The following is a 21,049-nucleotide window of genomic DNA, read 5'->3' as shown; positions in this document are numbered from 1 at the left end:
AATTTACGATTATAGTTTTTTAAATTTTAATTAAGATACGTGATTAGTTAATTCTTTTACATCCAACACACTATAAAGCCTTTGATAAATCATGCATTTGATAAATACGTTGTAGTAGGCTAGGTCAATTACATATAATGGAATGAACCGACGAATTAATGGTTTTTTATTATTTTAATTGAAATTTATTAAATTTAATATGTATAATTTGGTTAAATAGACAAAAAGATGGAGGAAGTAATTTTTTTTTTGTCTACATTATCTTAATATTATATTTTTTTGATTTTTGTCCAATGTATTTTTTAGTCTTGTGCTTGGTTGAAAAAGTATGATAATTTTTAAAAAATAATCTATTCTTTACTATAGAAATATATTTTTATCGTAATAAAAAATATAAATCCAAAATTGTTAAATTTTAAACAATACAAAATATACTAAAATAATACTGTCTTAACTTGCAAAATTATCTTTATATATGTATAAATTGTCAATTCTGAAGAATTTAACGTGGCAGTACGGATAATTTGTTACTATTTATGTCTCAAATAAAAAAATCATCATTTAAATCATTTTGACAAAAAAATAAAAATAAAAGATGAAATAAAGAAAAAGGCGAATTAAAGAACTCAGAAATAAAACACAAACACTGTCCCGAAAAGTTAAACCTTGATTAGATTGTCAGTGAGTTAAACAAAAAGGCAATAACAATCCTCCGCCGCCTCCGCCGGCAGCTCTTCCATCAGCCACCGTAGTACAAAGTGAGTTTATTTTATATCCACCGAAAGTATAGTTTATATGAACCACTGATATAGACTTACAGTCGCAGAAACACTCAGAAAAGGAGGCAAAATGTTGCACAGCAAAACATTCAGTAAAAAAACAAGAGGCGGCAAAGTTCAAAAGGTTTCTTTCTATTAAACCCTAATTTATTCAATTTTGTTTTTCTTCAAAAGAAGAATGTTTAATTAATTTTGGTGTGGTATTAGCTTGTGAGAGAAGTTTATTTGCGAGACGATATTTATTGTGGAGCTTCATTTTGTAAAATATGCGATACTTCATCTGCTCGCTTCGACATTACTTCCTCAACAATTCTTGTTCTCGACACTAATGTCGTTCTTAATCAGGTCCTTTTCTTTTTCTATTTACTTTTATTTTCAATTTGATTATTATTATTGTTATGTATTTGTTTTTTTTAGCTAAGTACTTGAACTTTTTATTGTCTTTCAGATTGACTTGCTTGAAAATCCTGCTATTAATGACGTGGTTGTGTTATCAATTGTTTTACAAGAGGTTAAGAATAAGAATACTTCTGTTTATAATCGAATTCGTGCCCTCTGTAGCAATCCTGCTCGCAAATTCTTTGTATTTTCCAATGAATTTCACAGGTTAGTTAGTTAATTACTCTTTTCTGTATCATGATTTTATTATTGTTATATTGTTATACAAGAATAACTTAAGAAATAATATATTCATCATATACAATGTAGGGATACATATGTTCAGACCATGACCGGAGAAAGCCCTAATGATCGAAATGATAGAGGTTTGTTGTTTTTAGTCCAATAATGATGATTTCCTGTTATCTACTCTGTGATACTTTCAGAGCTTTTATGCTTGAATTTCAAATCTTGATGTGTGATAATTGTGTGATTTAGCTATTAGGGTTGCTACCAAATGGTATCAGACTCATCTTGGTGATGCCGTAAAAGCTTTACTTATCACCAATGATAGGGAAAATAAGAGGAAGGCAACTGAAGAGGGTGTTTTTGCCGAGACAAGTATGTAGACTACTTTTGATTTCTGAAAGATTCTACTAATACTCATCATTATTGTGATAATCTGATGGAACAACTTTGCTGCATAGAGCTCACTTCTCCATTTTTTTTCCAGTTGAATCTTATGTTAAATCACTAGGCCAGCCAGCTTTGCTTGACCTGCTTGCACAGCCTGCTTCTGAAGATTCAGTCATGGAGGATGCTGAAGATTTAAGACCTTCGAAAAGGAAGGTCGTTTACCCAGAGGTAGTATCCTGACATGTACATGCATATGTCATTTATAGAATTGGTGATATGAAATCGCTTACTTTGTGTTCTATTTTAGCATAAACCCATGTCAGAGATCACTGCTGGTTTGACCAGCAGAATTTATCATCAAGGAAAACTTCGTGTTAATCGTTATAATCCATTTGAAGCATATGTCGGAAGTGAGAGCATCGGTGATGAAATTGTCATTTATGGCCGTGAAAGTATGAATAGGGCTTTTGATGGTGATATAGTGGCAATAGAACTTCTTCCTCAAGATAAATGGCGTGAAGATGGATCTATCTCTATAGCTGATGAAGGTATTTTAACTAAAACATTCTTTTTTTCCTTTATAAGCATATATGCTGTGGGTTTGGGCTTGATGGGAGCTGGTTATGTTTGTGAAACTTACTCTTCTGAATGCAACATATTATTTATCCCAAAAGTTTGATTTAAATGCAAAAAATTCTTAAGTTTTGTTTGACTTGCGACTAGATGTATCTAAATTTATCATTGCATGTCATCTTTGTTATCTTTTGACAAGTTTTTTTTTCCTTTTGTAGATGATGATGACGAAGAAGTTCGTCTAGTTCCAAACAGTGCGGATGATGCTCCTAGAACAGCAGATCCAGTATCAATTTCTGCTAATGATACAAATCCTACTTCCACTCGTCCATCTGGACGTGTTGTTGGCATCATAAAGCGTAATTGGCATTCGTAAGTGCTGTTGAGCGTACTTGTGATGTATTGCTAGTTTATGCTAGGAAAAATCACACTTAGTAGTAATGTGCTGTGGAATGCTGGGCTTGTTTTTCAGACGACTGATTCAATATAATTGGAAAAGCAGATCTGCTATCAATTACTGTAGCTAACAATTGATTAGCAAACTGTTTCTAAATTCTGATGATTGTCTACATTTCCCTTCAGCACAAGAGTCGCACACCCTAGTTCTTCCTTTTTTTCCATTTAGGTCCTTAATTTTATTGAACCTCTGCTGTAACATAGCCTCTTTTATGCATGTAAGTTTTTTTTTTTCAAAAATAAAATGTTAGGCTTGCTGGATTTTCCGTCTGTAAAGTAAAATTCTGGGAGTTTGTGTAACTTCATTGATAATTCTAACTTAAAATAATTTTTTTTCTATATATAAATTTGTTGTGAAATAGCATCTCTTTTCTTTTTGAATGCTTTGTCAATAATAATTGAACAGTGTTCACTTCATCATGAAAAAATGTTTAGTAAAACATACAACTATGGGGATATCATAAGTTGGAAATTGGACAAGTTTTCAAGTGTAACATAGAAAAGAAAACTGGGAAGGAAAACCAACAACTATTTCTTACAACTGGATAGGACTGTAGTTCCTTAGTTGCTTCACTAATCAAGACCTGTGATGATGATATCGTGGTGGCTCTTTGCTTGTGTTAATTATGCTGAGTCTATTGTTCTTTTATCTTTATGGAGTTCTCATAAAGGTTGTGCTTCTAGATCACCATTTTCTGTGTATTGTTGTTTGATATTCTTATAAGTTATATGCATACAGAAAACCACTCATAATTTGATATGCTGCAGTCTTGTAGAGTTTTGTCTTCTTTTGTACATATGAAAAGTCATTCATAATCTGTTTTGCTGTATAAGTTTTGCAAAAGTAATGTATATTTTTGATGATTTCGTGTAATTATGTGCAGCTATTGCGGATCTTTGGAGCCAATGCCGATGCCTGCTGGAAGTGGTGGCCTTGTCTATGCTTTATTTGTCTCCAAAGATCGAAGATTTCCTAAAATTCGAATTCAAACACGACAGCTCCAAAACCTTGTTAACAAAAGAATTATAGTGGCTGTTGATTCTTGGGACCGTCAATCACGGTATCCTTCTGGTCATTATGTACGAAGTATAGGAGATATTGGTGATAGAGATACTGAAACCGAGGTTCGTAGTGATCGTCCGCTTATGTTTGAGAACATAGAGAATTTAGTACTTATACTGCCACTGTCCACAGGACTTGTAAGTTGTGACTGCAGTTCCTGAGTCACGTTATCTTTCTTAATGCTACAGGTGGTCTTGATAGAGAATGACATAGATGCAAGACCATTTTCTGCTCAAGTTTTGGCGTGCTTGCCCCCATTACCATGGTCAGTTTCTGCCGAAGATTTGGCCAATCCTATCAGGGAAGACTTGCGGCATTTGCGTGTCTTTAGTGTTGACCCACCAGGTTCACGATTCAGTCATAAATTATTCTCTTTGCTCCTACATACTATGGAGTCATCATAGGTGACGTTAATAAACTGGACATCTGTTACGATCATGGAATTTGCAGGATGCAAGGATATTGATGACGCCTTACATTGTACATTACTTCCACACGGAAATTTTGAAGTTGGCGTTCGTATCCTCTACATGTCAACTATATTCAGCTTTAGACACTTGAAACGGGATCAGAGTGACCGTGTCTAAAAAATAAACAATATAACTAGCTAGTGTGTCCATGTGCGTGGGGTTCTCGTTTTATCAATTCTATCTTCTGTTCGTATTGCATAAGGTCATGTTTGCTGGATGGCTTAACCCATTAGTTAAATAGAGTGCCAGCCTTTTCACTTGTCATAATTGCCAAAGAGATTTTTTTCCTTAAGTGACATTTAATTAGACATTGCTGATGTAACAAACTTTGTCCACCCTGGCACACCACTTGATGATGAGGCTACCCAAAGAGGCACCTCTGTATATCTTGTTGAGCGTCGTATTGACATGCTTCCAAAACCCCTAACTGAAGGTTCTTTTCCCTTCCCCTCTCATTTGGGCAATCTATATACATAGCTCCATCTTTTAGCAGATGGGATATTTTTGTTTTGGATACTGAGTATTATTTAGCTAAATGTTTTAATTTGCAGATGTATGTTCTCTTCGTGCTGATGTTGAGAGGCTGGCGTTTTCCGTCATTTGGGTATGTGGAACAATTTTCAACCATTTTGAGGCATCTGCTGAAGCAATTCCATTGAGCAGTAGTTGTTTATTTCCTTAACGAAAGAGTAACTAAATGGAAGATAAAGTGTGCAAATGAATATTTTTAAATATTTTATATGAATATGATGCTTTTTCATCATTCCACTTTTTGCATTTTTCTGGCACGTAGAAAGAAGTCTGAGTTTTGGTCCTGAACTTTTATCCACTGAGGTTAATCATAATCAAAAAATTCTACTGGCTGGCTGACTATAGAATTGTTACTTAGGTTTCTTTGTCCACTTCATAGTTATCAAAAGCGCGCCTCAGGCGTGCCTAGGCGCTAGAAAAGCGCTAGGCGAGGGTGGTGCGCCTGGGTGCGCTTAAGGCATGAAGTGCGCTTTTTCCAGGCAAGAGACATTGTTGGAAACCCTATTTTTTTGTATTTGTTAAAGTTTTGGGCTTTGGACTTTGAGCTTTTAAAAAATCAAATATAAATAAAACAATTAATGAAAACAGAAGCCTTACAAATATAAAAATATTGCACTTAAAAACTATTATGCTCAAGACTCCTCTATCTTGATCGATGATCTTGTTTTTTATCACATTAAAATAAGAATCAAGGTCATGGACAAAGAATCATGTCATCTGAGCAAGCTTTTATATATCTATAATAGGTATTTAACTTTTTTACGTATATGCGCCTAGATTCACTCGGGCGTGCGCTTTTTTTGCGCCTAGCGCCTCGGGCTATTTGAGGCCCTTTGCGCTTTAGGTGCGCCTAGCGCTTTAACAACTATGGTCCACTTAATCACTCTCTTTCTCTTGTGTGCATACAAAAAAAAAACATATGCACAAGCACTCATAGAATAGGGATTTTCTGAACAAGTCTCTGTTTTCGTATTATTCTGTGCTCTACTATGTAGTATAGACATGTGACCTGTGAGATCCTTGCACATGCATGCTTACATATCCTGGCGCATGTAAATATAAACTAAAGGTGTAGTATGGATTCTTTTTTATGATCAAGCCATATTGCAGGAAATGACCCCTGAGGCAGAGATTATTTCCTCAAGATACACTAAAAGTGTCATCAAATCATGCGCAGCATTGTCTTACATTGAAGCTCAGGCAAGAATGGACGATAGGTACATTCACATCAATTATAGCTGATTGTATGGAATGTTATACTATAACTTGGTTCCTTTATCCGGAAATAGATGTCCTTATGTTTAATTTCTTTAAATTGAAAGATGTAACTACAGTTATAAGCAGAAATAGAGCACCTAGTCAAAAATCTATAAAGGTTTTATTTGGAGCCTGTGATTTGGACTAGTTGAATGCATAGTTATCGAAAGCGCGCCTCAGGCGTGCCTAGGCGCTAGAAAAGCGCTAGGCGAGGGTGGTGCGCCTGGGTGCGATTCGGGTGCGCTTAAGGCATGAAGTGCGCTTTTTCCAGGAAAGAGACATTGTTGGAAACCCTATTTTTTTGTATTTGTTAAAGTTTTGGGCTTTGGACTTTGAGCTTTTAAAAAATCAAATATAAATAAAACAATTAATGAAAACAGAAGCCTTACAAATATAAAAATATTGCACTTAAAAACTATTATGCTCAAGACTCCTCTATCTTGATCGATGATCTTGTTTTTTATCACATTAAAATAAGAATCAAGGTCATGGACAAAGAATCATGTCATCTGAGCAAGCTTTTATATATCTATAATAGGTATTTAACTTTTTTATGTATATGCGCCTAGATTCACTCGGGCGTGCGCTTTTTTTGCGCCTAGCGCCTCGGGCTATTTGAGGCCCTTTGCGCTTTAGGAGTATGGTTGAATGGCTTATTGGGCCTCGGAGAAGTTTATTTTGAGATGAATGAAACTTTAATTGGATGTCATTAGATGAGGTACTGCTGGATAAGCTGTGGTAGAATTAGTTACGATTCAGCCTAATGGTTTGAAAATCAAATATGGTGTTATAGAATCCATATTTAAACCCTGCCTCCAGGGAGAATGTTTATGAACTGTAAGTTTGAATTTGATAAGTTAAGCAAGAAGTTAATGGTCAACCTTTACTGGTTTGGTCAAGCCTCACACTTGTAAAAAACCTGCCTGTAGTTAGCCTTTGATGCCTCATTTTGTTTTGTGAAAAAGAAAATGCTGAATTTTTAATTTTGCAATCTAAGTAAACTTTTGAAATCATGTCATGCCTCTCTTCCTATTGTACATTCTATAAAGCTAGTGGAGTTTGTTGCATCAGCATTATATGCACTTTTTAAAATTTCCTTTTTGAAAGTTTGTTTTTCTTCTTTCCTCCCTCTTTTCTTAACTTGGGTAATGGTTCTAATTATTATTTGGCTATTTTCAGTCGATTGATGGATCCAGTAACGATGGATTTAAGAAATATGAATTCTTTGGCCAAGGTGTTGCTTTTGATCCATTTATTCTCTCCATTGATGAAAGTGCAACTAATTTAGATCATGCAGTATGCATTGCTTTGATAAGCTTGCTTTTGTATGAATATGCAGATAATGAGGCAGAGAAGAATTGAGAGAGGAGCTCTTACTCTTGCTTCAGCTGAAGTTAAGTTTCAAATAGACACGGAGACTCACGACCCTCTTGATATTGGTATGTTTCCAAATAGAAATATATCTCGTCTCTTAATTTGAACAAAGTCAATATATGATAATCCACAAGTTTTAAATTTGACTTTATTTCTTCTGTGGATATATCTGTGCTGTTTACTTGATCAGTATATTAGTAAATATTTAGAGTATCGAAGCTTCCTATTGCCTTAATCATGAATTGTAATGTATCTATTTTCCTTGTGCAACTGAACTAAGCATTAAAATGTACAATGCTCAGGCAGAGAAACATTTTGGTTTGAGGATTTTCTTTTTCGAGACAGATGCATTTGCTCATGAATCTCTGAATTTAATTCCTTAATTAAATCTAAGCGCAAAGAAGCAAAGTACTTGTCATTCCATTTGCTTTCTCCGGGCTTGCTTTGGTAAAACTTTTGAGTTTGAGTTCAATTTATCTGATGCTAGCTATGCAATGCTACAATTAAAAGTGTATACATCTACACACACTATTAATAATCTCTTGCAAGAAAAGCATTTCAAAGGTTTTTGAGAAGGAAAATGATAGATATTAATACTTTGTGTGTGCTGTTGTGGCTTCTGTGTCTGTTGCAGTGCTATAAGAAGTTAGTGTTTTATTCTATGATGGTAGTAAAAATGTACTTTTTCTGTACATTTCTACCTGATTTTCTGCAAATAAGCTCCTTTTGAAGAAAATATAATCCTTTATATTGTTTTCCTGATAAGCATACTCTTGGGTTTAGAAAGGCCGAATGCTAAGGATCACCTTTCAGAGAACTTTTTTTATCTTTATTTTCCATTCCCTTTTGCATTTTCTCTTCGTCTTTGTAGAGAAATTTTTTTGTTTTATGTTTTAAGATTTTCTCTCTTTTATCATGTAAAATTGAAGGCGTAATGTATGAATTCTTTCTTTAGGTATGTATCAGATTCGGGACGCAAATCAAATGGTTGAAGAGTTCATGCTCGCTGCTAATGTTTCAGTAGCTGAACAAATCCTTAAACAATTTTCAGGGTGTTCACTATTAAGGTTGAGCGATGTATTATTATTTTTTTACAATATCTTTTTTCTTTGGATTTTACTTCCTCCTTCTATGATGAACAAGAAGCTTGAAATGTCTTTTTATGAAATCAAAGGATTACTCACCTTCTTACTGGCCCTAGTCGATGCATTATTTACACTAGACAATGGCTGTTTGAATTATTACTTGGCTGGTTAGGTTTTGTTCTGTTAATGTGAGAAATAATGCTTAATGAGCCAATATTGCTGGAGAAGAAAGCGCAAATAATTCTTTATGAGACAATTCTGCTGGAGAAGAACTGTGCGATTTGGTTTCTCTCTGGATGTATGGTGCCATGGTGGAGAAAAAGTTGCACCATTGCTTTTTGGTTCATTCTGGAATTGCTATGCTAAAATAGTTTTTCTTTGTATTCATTTATCATGGTACCAAACATATGATTTAGGTTTGATTCTTAGAGAAGATTAAGGGGTTTTCGTTATTCTTGTGTTGTGCATGTGCATGTGTGAATGAATCCTATTTCTATAGCATAATTATTGGATTTTCTCTTTTCCTGATACATTTTGTCTCCCAAAAGTACAGTATTCAGGATTGAGATACTGCTTTTGTCGTGCTATCCTGGAAGGTCTCTTGTTCTTTTTCTGTTGTATAGTAATTCATTATTTAGCTTTGGAGCACCTTATAATTATAGGAGAAATTCGTTATTTGTTCTAAAGTTGTTTGACTGCAACAAACTGTTTCTTCATTTGAAGTTTCTCCCTCCAAATTTAATAAAATATGAAAATTCGCTGTTCATGATTAGTTTCAATTGCTAAAGCTGAAGTCCTGAGGTTAATTCTGTCTGCAGACGTCATCCTTCTCCAACTAAAGATATGTTAGAACCCCTGCTGCGAACAGCTGCTTCTGTTGGTCTGAGCTTGGATGTCTCATCGTCAAAAGCGCTTGCTGATTCACTTGACAGTGCTGTGGTAAGGCTTTAACATTTGGTCCTTTTTTTGTCAATTAGGGCTTGATTGATGCACTTGTTTTGTTAATATTTACTGAAGTAAGGAAGACTTCTGCATGATGTATATTATGCTTGTTGAATTTTGCCCATCTATAGGGTCTTGTCTTGTTTAAGATTTTGATCGTTTGTCCAGCTTTTATGTTTTTAGGGATCACTTAGGTTTTCCAAGAGAATATTGTATTGTTTGTTATGTGGTCTCATTTACTATAGTGCATTTGGCTTCTTACTTTATTTTCATGCAAAATCTAATTGTTGCCAGAGTGATGACCCGTACTTCAACAAGTTGATCCGTATAATGGCAACAAGATGCATGTCACAGGTAATTTTACTTGATTAAAAAGCTTCAAAAGTACTTAATACGAAGAGTTTCTAATCTGTGTTTTTACTGTGTCCAGGCAGTTTATTTTTGTAGTGGGGATCTCAGCCCCCCAGAGTTTCATCATTATGGTCTGGCAGCACCTTTATATACTCATTTTACTTCACCAATTAGGAGATATGCTGGTTAGTAAGAAGTTTCTGTATTGTTGAAACACACGGTAAAGATATACTGGAAATCTCAGTTTGGAGCTTTCTTGGCTTGCAGATGTCATTGTCCACAGGTTGCTTGCTGCATCTTTAGGAATATATAAACTTCCTTCAATATTTAGCGACAGGCCCCAACTAACTAGCATTGCTGACAGTAAGCGACGAACTATTGCAGACTTGCTGTTAATATATATATCTGATTTCGTAGTTACTTTAGCTATTGATTCTCACTTCTATTGTTCATGTGCTTTATTCAGTATTTTGATTTCACCCGCACTGTTTTAATATTTATAATATTAAATTTACTGTCCATTTTATTAATTCGCCAATAATTTATTCAGAACTGTATTTGCTGCAGCAATTGCTAAATCTTGATATTTTCTATTTTAAATGCTTATGTTTAATAATATATTTAAAATTTTGGTTTTGGTGGTTGGAATTTTCTTCAGATTTAAATTACCGGCATAGGAATGCCCAGATGGCAAGTAGAGGCTCTGTGGAGCTTCATACTCTCATATACTTCAGAAAACGGTAAATATGGTGATCTATATCTTCTTACTGCACAAATTCACTTGTTTATCTAAATTTATTTTTCTTTTGCCCTTTGTACCTGTAGACCCACAGACACAGAGGCCAGAATAGTGAAGATAAGATCCAATGGTTTTATAGTGTTTGTGCCCAAGTATGTATATGTTAATATCATTCAAACTTACATGTACATATATGTGTTTCATTTGTATTCACTTTATGGAATGGAGATATTTTATTAAAATTTAGATACATGTTAAAAGCATTGGAGATGTTTATATGCAATGTACACGGGACTGACATATTGTATTCGACAGGTATGGTATTGAAGGACCGGTATACTTGATGCCTAGGGGTGAGAAAGGGGGTGGAGAATGGTTTGTGGATGAGCAGCAGCAGAAGATCAACAAGATGGATGGTAGCCTTTCTTATGGTATTTTGCAATCAGTAAGAATTCACTTGGAGGTTGTCGAACCGCAGCCCAATAGACCAAAACTCCAGCTTGCGCTCCTTTGAATCGGTTGGCAGCCAGTTTGAACCATTGCTAGGGGGAGTCAAATTTTTGTTGCATAATTATTTATGATCTATTTTTCAGGTTAAAATTAGTTTTGTTTTGTTGTGTATTTTCTGAGTGTTTAGCGTAATGTTTTTCTGCTTGTAATGTAATGTTGCTCTCGGATGTTAACAATTTTTTAATCAGATAAACAAGAGTTGGGAGAAAATTTCATCTCACTGTGTAACCGAACGACGATGCAGGATCATTACTACAACAAAAAAAACATGATAGCAAGCTACCCTGTAATTTCTATTCTTTGCTTAGCCACTAAAAATAAAGGATCCCGAAAAATAAAATACAAAGAACTAGAATCTTTGGATCCCTGCTAATAGGGATGTTCATGTGTATTGTTCAGGACAGAATGGACATGTAGATTGTTGACCAGAAAGTTACTGCTATGGCTGCTACCAAATATGTCCACAGCGAGAGAACTGAGCACTCTTCTTGACCCACATCAAACAGCTGGGTCATGGTACCTACAATTCAAATATCATTAGTTCTTCATTCAATAAGTTTATTCTTTAAAATTAGAAATTTGAGAAAAGTAATAATTTCTCACCAATAGTCATGGCAGGTGGCAGAGTGTATTGAACCATCAGCACAAAATGGTAGAGAGGATCTGGAGGAAGGAAACCAAGAGTTGCTGCAGCTTTAACAAGCCAAATACCGATTGCAGGGAGCATCACGAATCGAACAAGAACCACCCCAACAATGATCCATGCCTTTATTCTCGACGATCGTAAACCTGTTTAATTCCACAATAAGATTGATTGAATTTTGTAATTGTATTTGTTCCGCAGGAATATTACCTTGAATGAGGTTGCCTCCAAGTATGAGTGTCATGCAAGGAATTGTTCCATCTCTACGGGATAGAAAAAAGATTCCATTAGTGAGTGAACGTAAACGGAGCAATTGAAGAGATATAAAAATGATACCCAAGTAATTTGATTGAATCTTGGATCACTCTCAAGGGTGCATCACTCCCAATTATTAGGTTTCTCAGGAATGTAATTGCTCCAAACATGAATCCCAAAATCTGACACAAGATCAAAGTGAGGCTACTTTTGTTAGAGGCATTTCATTTAACTATATGTTAAATGCAAATTAAATCATGAATTTTAGCATATTTTGTAATTACAACACGAACTTTAAAAATGCTGGAAAAAATGGACACGAGACCAGAGTATTAATCTCACGGATACTTGTATATAAAGAAACTCACTGAAGCTATAGTTGGAGGTGACAAGAGCTCCTTCACGAGCTGGCCAAGAACTCCTATCAATTTATTCCATGATGATGAAGATGATTCCTCTTGGGAAACAATCTGAAACAAAGAAACATGTTTTACATTATTGTTTATGGATCTTGATTTCTATTTTCAGCATATATGCAGGTTGTGCTGAGGACGGTTACAGGTAGAGTTTCTACAGATTTGGTTGACGTTGGAAATACTGCAACAACTTCGTCTTTTAGAAGGAAAGTTTCTAAATCGCGGTTGGGTGGTTTTGAGGCATCTTCTTCTTCCTCTGCTTTGAATTTGGCAGCTGAAGTTCGTATCAGGTGGTAAGTATAAGTCCAGAGGTAGAAACCGCCAAGCTGCATCACATTTTCAATTCAAGATTCAATATTATAATTACATATGCATTTGAATTCAAGAATCAAGAATGATTTGTGTGTTTCTAATTCAAGAATTACCGCCATGGAGTAAGAAGCATAGGAGAGTCCAACGGATTTGCAAGTTTCACGATCACCGAATGGACTGCCTTTCTCATTACAGATTGCAGGCACCACAATCAGAAGAAGATTTCCTAAGTTTCCTGATTTTAAACAAATCCACAATATGATCAGCTTTTCACTAATGAAAAACACCCGCTCCGTACGGGTTTAGTCTAGTGATCTAAGCCTCAGTCATCTAGGCGCTATGGTCGCGGGCTCAAACTCCGGTTACGCTCTTTCTAAAATAATGGAATGGTTGGAGTTGACTTGGCTTCAGATATATATGGGTTTGCGGCGGTTCGCATACCGGAGTTGACTGTAATTTTAGATTTTGGTTAGAGGAATGTGTACTCGTCATCAAAAAAAAAACTTTGTTGGTAATTAATTTGGTCTTTATTTGTCTTTATTTTGGTTACCTTACTTTAATTTTGCTGACTAAATTATAATTCTTTTTCAACAAGAAGAACTTTTAGTCATTGTCGAAAAATATATCAATTTGATTTTTGGTTGATAACGTGTGTGCATAGAATATAAGGCATCAATTTAGCATAAATAATAATAAAAAATGACTACCATATATGCTAAAAATCACTTAAAAACCATCCACTATTACTAAAATTATAATTTAATAATCAAATTGAAATGAATTAAAGTTCGATGACTAATTTGAAATAAACGCAAATTACAGTGACCGGAAAATTAATTACCCCAAGCTTTCCTCTCCATTTAATAAATACCTGATGAACATGTAGCAATGACAAGGCCTTCCAGATAAGGCTTAGGTTTGAGTAGTTTAACAAGAATCCATCCAAGAATGCCCCCAATTAAGAAGGTTAAACCTATATTCACAGGCATAAACCACCTGAACAAAATTATCTACCACCATTCATTATATGTTTACACCTTATTTTAAATATTTACCCCTTTTATCAATGCTAACTTAAACTTTTAAATTTATAAATTATATATACCATATTCTAAAATATTTTATTTAATTATAGTCAAGTTTTCCCAATTGAATCAATTAATAATCCCGACTTCACTTACGTGATCAATTGATTTAATTGAATGTACTTGTTTATAACTGAAATAACATATAGATAATTACTATAATCCTTTGAATTTAAGTTCAAATTATTATTTCCTCCCTTAATTTTAAAAAATCAATATATTCTATTCATATGGGGTTCACTTGAAGAAAATTTAAATATTAAAGGAAATAATAGATTTTCAAAATTCAGGGAGAACATAGTTTTTCAACTCATAGGGTAGTAGGAGTAGTAAATAATTAAAAAAAACCCAATTAAATTTGCACTTCAAAACATGTTATATAGAAAATTGTAAAATTTGGTTGAAATTGACAAAAATGGAAAACATTAAGCCATAAGTTTAAGTTTAAGTTTAAGTTCAATGCAGTAAATGGCGAAATCAAAAGGCATTTAACGTACCATGAAATAATGTCTTGAAGTGTCACCGTTTTGGCCAGACTAGAAAACATGAGAGAAGGTATAAATATTATGAAAACGATCTGCATTGTCAGAATTAATAATCTTCAAGTATCAATTAGATACAAAAATTTATATTAATTAAAAAAATAAATAAAAGTAATTAGGAACCTTGTTCAAGGATTTTCTTGCATCAAGACCAAGAAGATTACAGTAATCGGTAGACATGAAAGCTCCTAATCCACTGATTAACAGAATTTGTAGATTTGGCATAACTGCCACTTCAAACAGTGTCAAGAACCCCATCTTCTTCTTCTTGTTGGTTGCAAATTGGTTTCTTGTTCGTTGCTATAAACTCAGTGTCAATATATAATGTAACGATGCATTTCGGTTCATACTAATACTTACCATTTTATAATAATTTATTGCTGTTTTTTTCAAATTTGTTTTTATTAATAAATAATTTATGAGACTAAAAAGACTAGTCATATTTAAAATAGTTATTAATATGAACAGAACGACATACGTGTTTTCCTTTACTTTTTATCTATCTATCTATTTATATCTACACTATACTATATATAAAAGTACGGACGAGAGAACATTTATTTAATGTCCTTTTTTACTTTATAATTATAATTATTAATTAAAAGACTATTAAGATAATTATTAGAGTTAGAATACTAAATAAAATAAACTACTTATAATACTATGTTAAGTTAATTGTGTAGAATAGTAATTAAAATATACTACTTTAAAAATTTAATAATTATTATTTTAATTATTATTTAATCATCTAAAATTGTAATAAAGATAAACTATTTCTAATTACTATTTGATATTTTTATTCATATTCTATATAAATACGATAAAAGATTCCTAATAATTAATATTTTAATAATTATTTGATATTTTATACTTACATACAATTTATAATTATAGAAATGATTATTAATTAAACATAACGTTAATAATATTTATTTATAATTATTATAATTATTATATTAATTAAATTAATTAAATTATAGTAATATATTTTATGTGCTATTAATTATGTGCGATATACACATGGCTTATGATATTTGACCAAATTTATAAATTTATTTAGTAGTTATAATCTAAAATAAAATTATTTAACACAGAAAAAAAATAACTTATCGATTAGTTCAACCTAAAGACTTCTATAATCATGAAATAACTTAAGCACTAATTTATTTAAATCAGGCATAGTCCAAAAAATGAGTTGCATAGACGGGCTAGTTTCTAGTGTGACATGTATATGCATGGACTATAGAGATAGACGTGCTAGTGAATAGTGCGACATGTTCAATCAGGTACTCATTCATGAACGATATCTTCAGTTAACTAAAGTAGATTATTTTAAATATTTAATTAAAATAATAAATTATTATTTTATATTTATATTTTCAATTGTTTCTAATTGACTCATATTTCAATTATTGTTTGATATTTTGTACTTAAATAATTATTAATTAAATATAAATATAATTATATTAACACATAATAAGTACAATAATTATTATTTAACAAGTAACACATGTGAAACACGTAAAGCAATATTAATATATAAAATATTTTTATTTTATTTTATATATAAGTTTAATATTTTAAAAATATATCACCTTTTAGCTCATTTCGATTTCACCATCAAATTGTAAAATCAAGGATTATACAAGTCTCCACATAGGATACGTGTTGAACATAAAATGATATATAAAGAATAAACCAGTTTCGCATGAAACTCATGCAACCAGAAAAAAATGTTTTTATTGAGAGAATATCCATAACAACTTATATACCCACGTAAACAAAACAAAAAGTCAAAAACATACCATATAAGTTAACATTTACATACGAGTGTTTATCTCACACAACGGATATGTCACGTTATTTTTACAACAAGCCAATAAATATTTACGATAGGGAATTTTTATTTATTTTTTATTCTTTTATCATTAAACATTTGCACGTGCCTAACGCCTCATTGGTTTGTTGCACGAATGACGTGGCACTACCGTTGCGTTGTATAATTATTCTTTACAGAGTGGCAAGAAAATTATTTATATTTTTAAACTACTACTCTGTATATAGATATTTTCGTTTTCATTTTTATTAACTTAAATTACTTAAATTGTATATACAACAATATTTGATGCTGATTACGCTACCAGCCTAACACCGTCACTTGCCGCCGTCTCTTTTCTTTCTTCTCTCTATTTACATCTAATTTGTTTTTTACATACAGATAAATGAAAAAATTACAGTGAGGCATAAATCAAATAGTTGAAGTGTATTTTTGAGATTTCAGATTTAAATTTCAATAGAGTTAATTGTTTAAAACTATTTTAAAAATTTAAAAAGTATGACCACTAACTACTAACTGTATTCATAAAAAACAATGTTAATATAATTAAATTATAGCAAAAATTAGACTTTGTTTGTAAATTTAAAAAATAATTCCATAATTATGGACTAGTTTTATTTTTGAAGAGATTTCCTACATTATACGATTTTCTGTTTTATTTTTAAGTTTACATTATCTTAAAATATTATCAAAAATAGCTTTTTTATTAAAAATATATTTTTTAGTTTTTTAATTTCAAAAAATCCTTTTCACATTTTATGATCTATAATCTTTTTATAGTTTTTTTTTATTTTTTTGGTGTTTTTATACCGTTTAAATTGTGCATTCATGGTGTCATTATAATATTCTTTTATTGTTTGAATGGTGTACTTTAAGTGTTTTTTACTGTTTAAATGTTGTATTTTGGTATAATTATAATGTTTTTGTTGTTTAAATGATATAATTTTGGTGGATTTTGGTGTTTTTTATTGTTTAAATGGTGTAATTTGGGTATTTTGGAGCTTAAATAGTGTAATTTAGGTGTTTTAGTGTGATTTTTAATGAAAACACCACAGATAAACCAGAAAAACACCAAAATTACATCAGAAATTAAAATATCAAAATTATACTATAACATAAATCCATCAGAAATACACTATATATACACCAAAAATAAACTATAATATAGATATACTATTAAAACACTGCAAATACACCATAAAATAATTCGTTATTGATAAAACCAGTAGCATCAAAATAAAAGAACAAGTCTATAAATAAGAGAAGGGAAAAATAATTATATGAACAATAAAAGAATTTTATATACATAAAAATAACAGATCTATAATAATCTATTTATAAAAAATTTAAATTATCATAAAAAGCCTAAAAAATTTAAAAACAAATCTAAAAGTGACGTCGGGAGATTCATCGAAAGAAACGCGGCGACGAGAAAATCATTGAAAAAATCACGACGAGAAATCCAATGAAAAATGCGACGGCGAAAAAATCACGACGGAAAATTCATCGAAAGACGCGTGACAGAGAGATGGAAGAAAGCGACGATCGAAAAAAAAAGTTTAATAGAGAGAGAAAGAAAGAAATTTAATAGGAAAAAAAGGTAGAGAGAACGAAAGAATTTGTGTGAAGAGAAAAAAAAGTGACCGCTATGAAAATCAAATGACCTAAAATAAAATAAAGTCTTAATATATAATAAGGTATTTTCGATATTATATATTACATAAGAATAAAAAGAAAAATTTCAAAAAATCGACAGAAAAAGATGTAAATATATTTAAAAAAAATATTTTAAATATAATCTCTCTACTTTTTGCATAAATAGTTTCTAACTTGATTTCGTTTTATAAATACGTACTACTAAATTTTTAAAAAAATATAAATATTTATTTTCTCCTTCATTTTTTTTCCAATTTCTTCACTTTTTTAATTATTTATATAGCCTTTTTTAAAATCAATTATTTATATAGCCTTTTCAACCATTTTTTTTATTTTCCTAAATTCAACCATTTTACTTCTCTTTTAAATCAGTAACGGACCTAGATATAAACTTTTAAGCGGGCCAATTAATGATTATTTTAATATATACGGTTCTTTTATCTATTTAGTCAAATAAACTTTTAAATAATTTAAAAAAAATAAATTTTAACATGTCATCATTGTATATAAATAAAATAGAAAATCAATATTCTAACTAAAATAAATAAACTAATAACCAAATAAATAGGTACAAATAAAAAAAATAAAATTTTAAATTAAAAATAAATATTCTCTTATTATCATACAGTTTTAAAAAGGCTTAACGCCTTAAAAAAAATCCAACCTTGTAATCCCTTTTCGATCTCATCTTGATATTGAAAATTTGTCAATTTTACCTTATTTTGGATTTTATCGTTTTAAATGTATTTCAAGTTTTTAATTTTTGTCAATTTTTTTTAATTAAATGATGAAATCATTCAATTAACCATGTTTAAAAATAAAATAAAATTCATTTCCATTCAAAAAAGTACAAATAATTTCTTTATTTTAAAAAACAAACTAAAAAACATATTCAAATTAAAACTAATTTAAATTCTTGATTAATTTAACTAAATCTAAATAAATTTTAAACATGCACAATTAATATATGCTATACATGGAGAACGTTTTTGATTTTTTTTTTCAAATGATAAAGACGTCAATTTAATATTTTAGGGTAATTGAAACGATAAAATGCGAAATAGGATAAAATTGACAAGTTCTCAACGTCAAGGTAGGATCGAAAAGGGATTCTAAGATTAGATTTTTTTAAGGTATTAGGCCTTTTAAAAACAACATAACTAATATAGTGAGATTTTTCTATAAAAAAACCTTGCTTCTATTATACTTCTATTTAGTATAGTCACTACTTTTTATTTTTTATATAGTTTAACAAATAGCAATAAATACTAGCTCGTTAGAATATTTTAACTAATAATAATATTAAAAAATTAACTTTAAAGATAACTATTAGTTAAAAATTAGCAAGTGTTTATGGGAAAAAATTAAAAAAATGAACAACTAAATTAGAATAAATATAATACATTCTATATAATTATAAATATTTTTATAACCAACGAGTTGTATTTCAAATGGTATAAGCATTGACTAGTAACTGGTGAGATTGTGGATTCAATTCCTCCTAATTATTAAAAGAAGAAAATTTATAATATTATAATATTTTTAAAATATTAATATATTTTTTCAAAAGAAATTTGATCAAAATTTATTTTTCTCCTATTTGTTTAAAAAAGGCAGAAGTTGATAAATTATAGGCTTAACCTCTGAAAAAACCCTCACCTTTTAGCCCCAATTCGTTTGCACCCTCACCTTGTAAAATCTTCAATTTTGCCCAAATTTCCACCTTTCGTCTTTCAATTGCACCCTTTAAGTACTAAATTGACCTCTTTTCACAAAAAAAAATTCAAGTCAATACTTTATATTTTAGTCCATATTCAAAATAGTCCATAATGTTAAAATTCGAACAAAACAACCATCTTCACTAAATTTTCAAAAGTTAATAAATTTCAAATTAAATATAAATCAATTAAAAATATTATTAAAAATTACTTTTTTAAATACAAAATTAATTTTAAAACCAACCATATCACATCGCCTTTACTCCGCAAAATTAATTTAATTATTTTTTAATATTAAAAAAATTTATATCTTCCAATTTTAAACCGAATCAAAATATTTTTAAAAATTAAAAAAAAAACGCCCCAAGCAACCGCCGGATTTTTTTTCCGGCGGTGGCTGTTCTTCTCAAGGAAGAACAGCCGCTGCTGTTCTTCCTTGAGAAGAACAGCCGCTGCTGTTCTTCTTTGAAGAAGAACAGCCGCTGCTGTTCTTCTCTTGAAGAAGAACAGCCGCTGCTGTTCTTCTCTTTGAAGAACAGCTGCGGCTGTTCTTCTCTTTAAAGAACAGCCAGAGCTGTTCTTCTCCTTGAAGAACAGCCCTGGGTTGTTCTTCAAAGAAGAACGCCCAGATCTGGTTCAAAACAGCCCAGATCTGGGTTGTTCATCTTTGAAGAACAATCCAATTTTTATTAATTTTTTTTATTAATTTTTTTTAAAAAAATTTAAAATTAATTTTACGGAACTAAAACGGTAAGGTTGAATAAATGTGGTTGTGGAATTTAATAATTTTTCAAATATTTTTTAGGGAAGATGGTTTTATTGTTGAAATTTTAACATTTGAGGACTATTTCGAATATGGGTTAAAAGTGAAAGTATTGATTTGTATTTTTTTCCATTGAAAAAAGGTCAATTTAATACTTCGAGGTGCAATTGAAAGACAAAAGGTGGAAATTTGGGCAAAATTGAAGATTTTGCAAGGTGAGGGTGCAAACGAATTGGGGCTAAAAGGTGGGGGTTTTTTCAGAGGATTAGCCTAAATTATATAGCAAACTATGTTGAGCTCTTTAGGGTATACCATAATTAATAATATGGTCCGTCTTATTTCAAAACTCTACTTAATAGTCCCTCAGTTTTAATTCCGTTAACTAAAATATCCTTTCGTTACTTTAAGGGACTAAATCGTTTAATAAAACTAAAACTGGGGTATCATATCGTTTAAAAGTGAGGTATCAAATCGTGTAATAAAATTAAAATTGAGGGACCAAACCGTTTACGAAATTTAATTAGAATAATTTTTACTGTCAAATTGCTGAATTGTTTGGAGGTTGAAGATGATAGAATTTTGTGCAAAAATCACGTGTATTGTGTTTTTTCAGTGTTTTCTGTTTTGCCAAATACATCTATTGTCGGTCATAATGGTCAAATTATTCATTAGTCTATT

General features: G+C 31.2%; 2 protein-coding genes across 4 annotated transcripts; one reads left to right on the top strand and one right to left on the bottom strand.

Moving 5' to 3' along the window:
* The first annotated feature begins 623 nt into the window (after nt 1-623).
* On the top strand, nt 624-12,141 carry LOC126679436 (exosome complex exonuclease RRP44 homolog A). 3 transcript variants are annotated; one of them, XR_007640862.2, is made up of 26 exons: nt 624-903; nt 987-1,124; nt 1,228-1,385; nt 1,488-1,543; nt 1,656-1,778; nt 1,891-2,021; nt 2,101-2,341; nt 2,585-2,738; nt 3,707-3,947; nt 4,074-4,230; nt 4,336-4,404; nt 4,663-4,788; nt 4,907-4,959; nt 5,997-6,103; nt 7,323-7,377; nt 7,483-7,582; nt 8,473-8,584; nt 9,421-9,541; nt 9,839-9,898; nt 9,975-10,080; nt 10,163-10,258; nt 10,554-10,635; nt 10,721-10,786; nt 10,950-11,227; nt 11,544-11,660; nt 11,763-12,141. XR_007640862.2 is itself a non-coding variant. In XM_050374463.2 (25 exons), exons 2-25 carry the CDS (start codon nt 850-852, stop codon nt 11,146-11,148), a joined length of 2,805 nt encoding a protein of 934 aa, XP_050230420.1. In that variant the 5' UTR covers nt 624-758; nt 821-849; the 3' UTR covers nt 11,149-11,364. The 3 variants fall into 3 exon arrangements, 1 of the variants encoding a protein (XP_050230420.1); XR_007640865.2 differs by lacking the exons at nt 11,544-11,660; nt 11,763-12,141 and adding an exon at nt 11,333-11,364; XM_050374463.2 differs by lacking the exons at nt 11,544-11,660; nt 11,763-12,141 and having other exon boundaries at nt 624-758; nt 821-903; nt 10,950-11,364.
* Nucleotides 11,398-20,686, bottom strand: LOC130014670 (protein PIN-LIKES 7-like). The gene is made up of 12 exons (XM_056105525.1): nt 20,660-20,686; nt 19,969-20,217; nt 14,521-14,697; nt 14,353-14,432; nt 13,642-13,766; nt 12,884-13,005; nt 12,602-12,784; nt 12,411-12,512; nt 12,124-12,224; nt 11,998-12,050; nt 11,748-11,933; nt 11,398-11,664 (listed from the first exon to the last, which is right to left on the bottom strand). The coding sequence occupies exons 1-12, from the start codon at nt 20,684-20,686 to the stop codon at nt 11,540-11,542; spliced, it is 1,530 nt and encodes a 509-aa protein (XP_055961500.1). The 3' UTR covers nt 11,398-11,539.
* Between the last annotated feature and the right edge of the window lie 363 nt (nt 20,687-21,049).

The sequence above is a fragment of the Mercurialis annua genome, linkage group LG4 (genome assembly GCF_937616625.2).
Source record: "Mercurialis annua linkage group LG4, ddMerAnnu1.2, whole genome shotgun sequence".
Taxonomy (NCBI): Eukaryota; Viridiplantae; Streptophyta; class Magnoliopsida; order Malpighiales; family Euphorbiaceae; genus Mercurialis; species Mercurialis annua.
This window is presented reverse-complemented; position numbering and strand designations above follow the sequence as displayed.

Coding starts and splice junctions, on each gene's coding strand:
- LOC126679436 (XM_050374463.2), top strand. CDS start 850: ATGTTGCACAGCAAAACATTCAGTAAAAAAACAAGAGGCGGCAAAGTT. Junction 1,386..1,487: donor TTTTCCAATGAATTTCACAG/GTTAGTTAGTTA, acceptor TATACAATGTAG/GGATACATATGTTCAGACCA. Junction 9,899..9,974: donor CAACAAGATGCATGTCACAG/GTAATTTTACTT, acceptor TACTGTGTCCAG/GCAGTTTATTTTTGTAGTGG.
- LOC130014670 (XM_056105525.1), bottom strand. CDS start 20,686: ATGGTATACCCTAAAGAGCTCAACATA. Junction 14,433..14,520: donor CAAGAAAATCCTTGAACAAG/GTTCCTAATTAC, acceptor CTGACAATGCAG/ATCGTTTTCATAATATTTAT. Junction 12,051..12,123: donor GATTCAATCAAATTACTTGG/GTATCATTTTTA, acceptor TCTATCCCGTAG/AGATGGAACAATTCCTTGCA.